This window comes from Entelurus aequoreus, linkage group LG27, assembly GCF_033978785.1.
Source record: "Entelurus aequoreus isolate RoL-2023_Sb linkage group LG27, RoL_Eaeq_v1.1, whole genome shotgun sequence".
Lineage (NCBI taxonomy): Eukaryota > Metazoa > Chordata > Actinopteri > Syngnathiformes > Syngnathidae > Entelurus > Entelurus aequoreus.
This window is the reverse complement of record NC_084757.1, coordinates 35,815,732-35,825,247: the sequence shown is the minus strand read 5'-3', so window position 1 is coordinate 35,825,247 and position 9,516 is coordinate 35,815,732. Positions and strand designations below refer to the sequence as shown.

Below are 9,516 nucleotides of genomic sequence, written 5' to 3'. Positions count from 1 at the left end.
TGTTGCAGCCCTAATATATATATATATATATATATATATATATATATATATATATATATATATATATATGTATGAAATACTTGACTTTCAGTGAATTCTAGCTATATATATATATATATTTATTTTATTATACATATAAATGAAAGAAATACTTGAATTTCAGTGTTCTGGAGGCTATCCAGTAGATGGCAGTATTGTCCTGTTTAAGAGTGTCACAACATTGCTGTTTACGGCGGACGAACTGCTTTACGGTAGACTAAACGTGACGTGTGTTGTTGCCGCGCTGGGAGGACGTTAATGAAACTGCCTCACAAAAGAAACCAGGAACTCGCCCTCCATCATTCTACAGTTATGACGTCATTGGGCAGGCAAGCTGTTTATATTGTGGGAAAGCGGACGTGAGAACAGGCTGTCCCCACTCAGGTCCGCATTGAGCTGGAGGGGGCGTGGCCTCCAGGGGGAGAACATTTCTGCCGGGAGGTTGTCGGGAGAGGCGCTGAATACCGGGAGTCTCCCGCTAAAAACGGGAGGGTTGGCAAGTATGATATATATATATATATAATATAATATAATATATACACACCCCTTGAATATCTCCCTAATTGTGGGGTGTGAAGGTTGGCAAGTATGCTGCTCACCTGTGTAAAGATGCTGCTCACCTGTGTAAAGATGCTGCTCACCTGTGTAAAGATGGCCACCTCCTAAATGTCGCTACTATTTAAATGTGCGTTTATGCCGTCAAGGTTTGGAAGTAGTTCTGAAATACATTTGTGATCGCAATCTTAACATTGCAACACATGCCAATACGGCCGGGTTAACTTATAAAGTGACATTTTAAAACTTCCCGGGAAATATCCGGCTGAAACATCGCGGTATGACGACGTATGCGCGTGACTAAGTCCGAGTAACGGAAGTTATGGTACCCGTAGAATCCTATACAAAAAGCTCTGTTTTCATTTCATAATTCCACAGTATTCTGGACATCTTTTGCAATTTGTTTAATGAACAATGAAGGCTGCAAAGAAGACAGTTGTAGGTGGGATCGGTGTATTAGCAGCGGACTACAGCAACACAACCAGGAGGACTTTGTTGGAGCGCTAGCCGCGCTAGCCGCCGACTTCACCTTGACTTCCTACGTCTCCGGGCCGCCAAACGCATCGGGTGAAGTCCTTCGTCCTTCTGCCGATCGCTGGAACGCAGGTGAGCACGGGTGTTGATGAGCAAATGAGGGCTGGCTGGCGTAGGTGGAGAGCTAATGTTTTTAGCATAGCTCTGTGCAGTCCGGTTGCTAAGTTAGCTTCAATGGCGTCGTTAGAAACAGCATTGTTAACCTTCGCCAGGCTGGAAAGCATTAACCGTGTATTTACATGTCCACGGTTTAATAGTATTGTTTATTTTCTATCTATCCTTCCAGTTTATTTCTTTTGTTTCTATATGCAGTTAAAGCACGATGCTATCACGTTAGCTCATAGCTAAAGCATTTCGCCGATGTATTGTCGTGGAGATAAAAGGCACTGAATGTCCATTTCGCGTTCTCGACTCTCATTTTCAAGAGGATATAGTATCCCAGGTGGTTTCAAATACAAATCTGTGATCCACAATAGAAAAAGGAGAGAGTGTGGAATCCAATGAGCCAGCTTGTACCTAAGTTACGGTCAGAGCAAAAAAAGATACACCCTGCACTGCCTCTCTAGTTCGTCACTCTAACGTTCCTCATCCACGAATCTTTCATCCTCGCTCAAATTAATGGGGTAATCGTCACTTTCTCGGTCCGAATCTCTCTCGCTCCATTGTAAACAACACTGATCTTCACCTTCTGAGTCTTCTTATTCTCTGGCAGAGCAGGTGTGTTATCACACCTTTTTTGTATTAACTGCATGAGCTAACCTCCTCCAACCTCCGAGGACAAAGCCACGAACAACGGGAGACCGGGGCTTTCTGCTCCGCCGCTCCCAGCCTGTGGAACGCTCTCCCTGACCACCTGAGGGCACCACAGACTGTGGATGCTTTTAAAAAAAGGATTAAAAACCCTTATTTTTTAAAAAGCCTTTTTTTTTTTTAGATATACGCATACTAGTTTTAGCTATTTGGCTGTTCTAGTTTTTATTTGTATTATTTATTTTATTATCTATTAATACACTGTAGCACTTTGAGGTTGTTTACTCCGGTGTTTTTCAACCTTTTCTGAGCCCAGGCACGTAATCCCAAGGCACACCACCAGCGAAAGACACAAAAAAAATTAAACTCGGCACCCGATATTGGCGGCGAAAAGTCGCTCTCGCAATCGTTGGGTAAAAATTCAAAGCATAACCAAGCATGCACTGTAGCTCTTGTCTCGAATTAGGTGTACTGTCACCACCTGTCACATCACCCCCTGACTTATTTGGAGTATTTTGGTGTTTTCCCGTGTGTAGTGTTTTACTTCTTGTCTGGCGCTCCTATTTTGTTGTTGATTGTCACGTCATGTAGAGATGTACTTTGTGGACGCCACAAGCTGCAAGTCTTTGCTGTCGTCCAGCATTCTGTTTTTGTTGACTTTGCAGCCCGTTCAGATTTATTTTCGTTTTGCGTCGCCACCCCTAAGCTTCAATGCCTTTTGTTATTTTTGGTTGAAGCATATTGTGATCACGACAAACCATGTCCCCACATGTACTAAGCAATTAGCTACCTGCTGCCACCTACTGATATGGAAGAGTATTACACTGTTACTCTGCCCATCTCTTGACATCACAAATAATTACTGGTTTGCAAATAATATTTTTTAACCCAATTAGGTGAAATGACATAATTTCCCACGGTACACTAGTGTGCCACAGCACAGTGGTTGAAAAACACTGGCTTACTCAATGTAAAGTGCTTTTTACAAACAAAATCTATTATTATTATTATTATATTAACAGTAAATGTACAAGTAGATTTAGTAATCTATTTTTACAGCTTGTCCCTCATAATTTTGACAAAATAATAAAATGATAAATAATATGTTAGCGCCACATTCAAGGGCACTTTTAGAATACTTTGGACAGCTTCAGCCGCAATATTTTTATTAACTTGCACTTTTTTTCCGCCTCAATTGACAAAAAAATGACTGATATAAAAAAATGTGGCATTTTTCAACTCTTGTTTTTAGCAAAATCACTTTTATATTTTTGGACTTTTTGCTGCTTCTTTTGTGACATAATTGGACTTTCTGCTAAAAAAAAAAGAAGCTTGTTTCACAGTTGAAGATGGACGTGTCAGTCCTCTCTCACCCATGTGCTGCTTTAATGTACGTGTTGTTCCACATGGACAGGACAAAAGACAAGGTTGTGGACGCTCACCTGTGTACAGGACAAAAGAAAACACAAGGTTGTGGACGCTCAAAAAGAAAAGACAAGGTTGTGGACGCTCACCTGTGTACAGGACAAAAGAAAAGACAAGGTTGTGGACGCTCAAAAAGAAAAGACAAGGTTGTGGACGCTCAAAAAGAAAAGACAAGGTTGTGGACGCTCACTTGTGTACAGGACAAAAGACAAAGTTGTGGACGCTCACTTGTGTATAGGACAAAAGACAAGGTTGTGGACGCTCACTTGTGTACAGGACAAAAGAAAAGACAAGGTTGTGGACGCTCACTTGTGTACAGGACAAAAGAAAAGACAAGGTTGTGGACGCTCACTTGTGTACAGGACAAAAGACAAAGTTGTGGACGCTCACTTGTGTATAGGACAAAAGACAAGGTTGTGGACGCTCACTTGTGTACAGGACAAAAGAAAAGACAAGGTTGTGGACGCTCACTTGTGTACAGGACAAAAGAAAAGACAAGGTTGTGGACGCTCACTTGCGTACAGGACAAAAGACAAGGTTGTGGACGCTCACTTGTGTACAGGACAAAAGAAAAGACAAGGTTGTGGATGCTCACTTGCGTACAGGACAAAAGAAAAGACAAGGTTGTGGACGCTCACTTGTGTACAGGACAAAAGACAAGGTTGTGGACGCTCACTTGTGTACAGGACAAAAGACAAGGTTGTGGACGCTCACTTGTGTACAGGACAAAAGAAAAGACAAGGTTGTGGACGCTCACTTGTGTACAGGACAAAAGAAAAGACAAGGTTGTGGATGCTCACTTCCAAAGCTCCTCCAGGCGCTGCTCCCCAGCCACTTTGAGGACGTGGAGACTCAGCGCGGTGATGTCATCGTGCACGTCCTCCACGCTCTGCGACGCGTCGACGACCTGCGGGAGACGGCCAGGGTGAGGAGACGCTCCACCACGGTGGTGTCCCGGCCCTCACCTTCCAGTTGACGGAAGGGTCCTTCATCAGCTCCTGGAACCTCTGCTGCACCGCTCTCTGGAAGACGGAGGTCTCGTAGCGCTCCTCGCCAAAGTGGCCCCGCAGCGCCGCCTGGGCGGGGCTGAGCTGCAGGAACACCACCAGGTCTGGCTTGGGGAGGCCCACGTCAGGCCGGGTGCACCAGTCCAGGCTGAAACCCTGGCGCGCAACAGAAAGGTACGAGGTGACGCGGCGGCTGCGGAGAGTCGGGAGTGGCCGGCGAACTCACGGGCTTGGCGCTGGTGAACGCCGCGCCGGAGAAGGCGTAGCGGTCCACCACCAGGGTGGTGCCTGCCTCCAGCCTGCTCTTCATGTGAGGCCTGCGGTGTGGAGGCAAGAGCAGCTGTTTACTTTTAATAGGACTACTTTGTGCTGCGCATGCATTCTCTACATGTACTCCAACATACACCATCTCCCAGCGGTTGGCGGAGAAGAGCAGGTGCACCGTGTGGTCCTCCAGGTCACTTTTCTTCTCCAGGTAACAACTGATCAGCTTCCCGATAGTCGTGCTTCTGTCTGGGAAATTATACTTTTTATTTAGTCGGACTTTTTTACATGACGCCGATATTTAAAGTTCAAGTAGCACACACACACACACACACACACACACACACACACACACACACACACACACACACACACACACACACACACACACACACACACACACACACACACACACACACACACACACACACACACACACACACACACACACACACACACACACACACACACACACACACACACACACACACACACACACACACACACACACACACACACACACACACACACACACACACACACACACACACACACACACACACACACACACACACACACACACACACACACACACACACACACACGTCTTGCCTACTTTGTGTGGACCCACGTTTGGTTAGTGGGTTGTGAGGGCCCCCCTTTCCACTATAACTAGAATGATGAAAAAATATACATCTAGCCCTAGATGGGCTTTTTGCCGATATCCAATATTGTCCAACTCTTTTATTACCGATACCGATATCAACCGATACCGATATCAACCGATATATGCAGTCGTGGAATTAACACATTATTATTAGGGATGTCCGATAATGGCTTTTTGACGATATTCCGATATTGTCCAACTCTTTAATTACCGATACCGATATCAACCGATACCGATATCAACTGATATATGCAGTCGTGGAGTTAACACATTATTATTAGGGATGTCCTATAATGGCTTTTTGCCGATATCCGATATTCCGATATTGTCCAACTCTTTAATTACCGATACCGATATCAACCGATATATGCAGTCGTGGAATTAACACATTATTATTAGGGATGTCCAATAATGGCTTTTTGCCGATATCCGATATTCCGATATTGTCCAACTCTTTAATTACCGATACCGATATCAACCGATACCGATATCAACCGATATATGCAGTCGTGGAATTAACACATTATTATTAGGGATGTCTGATAATGGCTTTTTGCCGATATCCGATATTCCGATATTGTCCAACTCTTTAATTACCGATACCGATATCAACCGATACCGATATCAACCGATATATGCAGTCGTGGAATTAACACATTATTATTAGGGATGTCCGATAATGGCTTTTTGCCGATATCCGATATTCCGATATTGTCCAACTCTTTAATTACCGATACCGATATCAACCGATATATGCAGTCGTGGAATTAACACATTATTATTAGGGATGTCCTATAATGGCCTTTTGCCGATATCCGATATTCCGATATTGTCCAACTCTTTAATTACCGATACCGATATCAACCGATATCACCCGATATATGCAGTCGTGGAATTAACATTATTATTAGGGATGTCAGATAATGGCTTTTTGCCGATATCCGATATTGTCCAACTCTTTAATTACCGATACCGATTTCAACCGATACCGATATCAACTGATATATGCAGTCGTGGAATTAACACATTATTATTAGGGATGTCCGATAATGGCTTTTTGCCGATATTCCGATATTGTCCAACTCTTTAATTACTGATACCGATATCAACCAATACCGATATCAACCGATATATGCAGTCGTGAAATTAACACATTATTATTAGGGATGTCCTATAATGGCTTTTTGCCGATATCCGATATTCCGATATTGTCCAACTCTTTAATTACCGATACCGATATCAACCGATATATGCAGTCGTGGAATTAACACATTATTATTAGGGATGTCCGATAATGGCTTTTTGCCGATATCCGATATTCCGATATTGTCCAACTCTTTAATTACCGATACCGATATCAACCGATATATGCAGTCGTGGAATTAACACATTATTATGCCTAATTTGGACAACCAGGTATGGTGAAGATAAGGTACTTTTTTAAAAAATTAATAAAATAAGATAAATAAATTAAAAACATTTTCTTGAATAAAAAAGAAAGTAAAACAATATAAAAACAGTTACATAGAAACTAGTAATGAATGAAAATGAGTAAAATGAAGTGTTAAAGGTTAGTACTATTAGTGGAGCAGCAGCACGCACAATCATGTGTGCTTACGGACTGTATCCCTTGCAGACTGTATTGATATATAATGTAGGAAGCAGAATATTAATAACAAAAAAGATACAACCCTTTTGTATGAATGAGTGTAAATGGGGGAGGGAGGTTTTTTGGGTTGGTGCACTAATTGTATGTGTATCTTGTGTTTTTTATGTTGATTTAATAAAAACAAAAACAACAAAAAACGATACCGATAATTAAAAAAACGATACCGATAATTTCCGATATTACATTTTAAAACATTTATCGGACATCCCTAGTTGCAACCTCACTTCAGAATACAAAACACACAAAGTAAAAATTTTTTTTTTACTTTTGTAGTTGTGAGGACCAGGCAAATGTCCTCACAAGTCAAAAGATCCTCACAGAAAGGGTGCTTTATCAAGTGTATGTCCACACAAGGATGGTGAGACAAGTGCGCGCGCACACACACACACACACACACACACACACACACACACACACACACACACACACACACACACACACACACACACACACACACACACACACACAATTTCCCAACTTATATGGAAACGGGGTTTGTAGATATTCTGGCCCCGAGACACATTTTTTTCTCTAAATGTGGCCCCCGATTCAAAATAATTGCCCAGGCCTGATCTAAATGAATACTTTTAAGTCTCACATGATAAATCAATCCTGTAAATAAAATGTGCAACATTAGCAAATCCAGCTTAAACACTGACACACTTTTCAATGCAGTAATTTTTGAGTTGTATTATCTTTACATTATATTCATTATTATTATTACATGTTGTTGTACTTTTTGTGTCATTGCCTGAAATAAATGAAGAAAAAAAAGAGAACAACTAATACTCGAACATTGTCAGCACTTAACAAAAAAAAAGGATGTTTAATCACCCTGCGTTTAAAAACTAACACAAGTTCGGCAAAGCTCGTAAAGTTCCGCGACAACAAAGCGGAACTCACCGGGAAACCTGATGACTTCCGCGGGGTGTCCGCTCTGCTGCAGCGCCTCCACCAGCTTCTTGCACTGCGTACTTTTCCCTGCTTTGTCTACTCCCTCCAGCACGATGAGAGCACCTCGTTTACACGCCATCTTTCCTCTTCTTCCTCCTCTTCTTCTTCCTTTGGCTTAATGGCGGTTGGCAAGCGACATTTTCTCTTCTTCTTCTTCCTTTATGGCGTTTGGAAAGCAACTTGTGCTGCGCATTAGCGCCACCTACTGACATGGAGGGTGGACCTACGCTATATTTGTTTTATTAAACCCTGTCTTTTTTTTTTTAAATGTATGTAATATTTAGTGCAACCCTAAAATATGTAACCTTCTCTTTCGCTCACTTATTTCCTAGTATTTCCCTTTCTCTGTGTGTACTTATTTTGAATATTATGTTGCAGTTTATAAAATAAAAAAGTAGATGTGTTTCCTACTGAAGGCACAAGCGACCAATCAAATGAGCGCGGGGGCGTGGTCATCCCTGCGCGGCGCGAAACTCGCTTCCCGCGCTGACAAACGTAAACACGGAAGTCGGATGCCTAACCTCCTCCCTCCCGCTCATTTTCGGTCACGTGTATCCGTGTGAGCCAATGGCAGGAGTCTTTTGACCTCGCCCATTCTCGCGATAGTTTAAGCTTCTCCAAGACACCGTCGAAGACAAAAAAAAAATTAAATAAGGCGAAAAAAAAAATTCAAAACGTTCATATTTTTTAAAAATACTATTAAAAAAAGACGAAATTAGAAAAAACCCATGAAAATGGAATAAAAAAAAGCAAAAAATTTTGCAATGTTAAATGATACTATTAAAAAAAAACAAAATTAGAAAAAACCCATGAAAATGGAATAAAAAAGCAAAAAATGTTGCAATGTTGACACTAATCACACCAATATGCCATGCAGGCTGTTTTTAAGCAACTGTCAGAAAGTGTTTTAGTCTTATCTTTTTCTGACGCAGTTTTGAGATGTTAATTTCCTGTGCTCTTAATTTGGCGGTCTAGTCTGACACGTCATTTCCTGTTTGTAGCGTTTCTGCGTAATATGGGCCCTTGGGTGATTGTGTAAACAGCATTGTGTGCGTTCCTGACTCAAATGTAAGTATACGTCGAATATAGCACGGTTATTAATGCTACAATGCCTATAATGTGTTAGATGTAGCCTTAACCGAGTGTTTGTTTGCAACAATGTTTCTGCCAGCTCAACTTTCGCCCTGTCAATGTTTCTGCCAGCTCAACTTTCGCCCTGTTGATACTTCTTGTTACACAGTCGTTACCCTATCCTACCACTAGAGGGCGACACAAACCACGTCTAAAGCACTGTCTAAATCAATGGTGTCCAAAGTGTGGCCCGGGGGTCACTTGCAGCCCGCAGCTAATGTTTTACCGGCCCGCAGCACATCATTCTAAAAATACTAAAACATTTTTTAAATAAAAGAGCAAAAAGGTGAAATGCAGTCAGAAAAAGTTGCATTGTTGAATCTAATAACACTTTTAAAAAAAAAAATAATTAATCAAAATCATTGGTACTTTAACTTTAACTTAAAAAATAATGAATCAAAATAAATGTTATGAATTATTGACTGATTTTAGGACAAAAAGGACATAAATACAAATAAAAAAACATGAAAAATATGAAAATTATTTTAAAAAAAAATACATACTAATTATATACTAATACT

General features: G+C 41.4%; 1 protein-coding gene across 4 annotated transcripts; it reads right to left on the bottom strand.

Annotated features, from left to right (window-relative positions):
• Positions 1-3,106: 3,106 nt before the first annotated feature.
• On the bottom strand, positions 3,107-8,054 carry dtymk (deoxythymidylate kinase (thymidylate kinase)). 4 transcript variants are annotated; one of them, XM_062039556.1, is made up of 6 exons: positions 7,814-8,049; positions 4,715-4,823; positions 4,537-4,627; positions 4,269-4,466; positions 4,061-4,210; positions 3,107-3,320 (listed from the first exon to the last, which is right to left on the bottom strand). In XM_062039556.1, exons 1-5 carry the CDS (start codon positions 7,941-7,943, stop codon positions 4,100-4,102), a joined length of 639 nt encoding a protein of 212 aa, XP_061895540.1. In that variant the 5' UTR covers positions 7,944-8,049; the 3' UTR covers positions 3,107-3,320; positions 4,061-4,099. The 4 variants fall into 4 exon arrangements, with proteins under 4 accessions (XP_061895540.1, XP_061895538.1, XP_061895539.1 ...); XM_062039554.1 differs by having other exon boundaries at positions 4,537-4,823; positions 7,814-8,054; XM_062039555.1 differs by having other exon boundaries at positions 3,107-3,348; positions 4,089-4,210; positions 4,537-4,823; positions 7,814-8,054.
• Positions 8,055-9,516: the final 1,462 nt, after the last annotated feature.

What these genes read in the sequence shown, in the direction of transcription:
- dtymk (XM_062039554.1), bottom strand. Translation starts at nt 7,943, where the DNA reads ATGGCGTGTAAACGAGGTGCTCTCATCGTGCTGGAGGGAGTAGACAAA. An exon ending in CGTTCACCAGCGCCAAGCCC is followed by an intron (nt 4,467 to 4,536) that starts GTGAGTTCGCCG and finishes GTTGCGCGCCAG; the next exon opens with GGTTTCAGCCTGGACTGGTG. An exon ending in ACCCTTCCGTCAACTGGAAG is followed by an intron (nt 4,211 to 4,268) that starts GTGAGGGCCGGG and finishes CGTCTCCCGCAG; the next exon opens with GTCGTCGACGCGTCGCAGAG.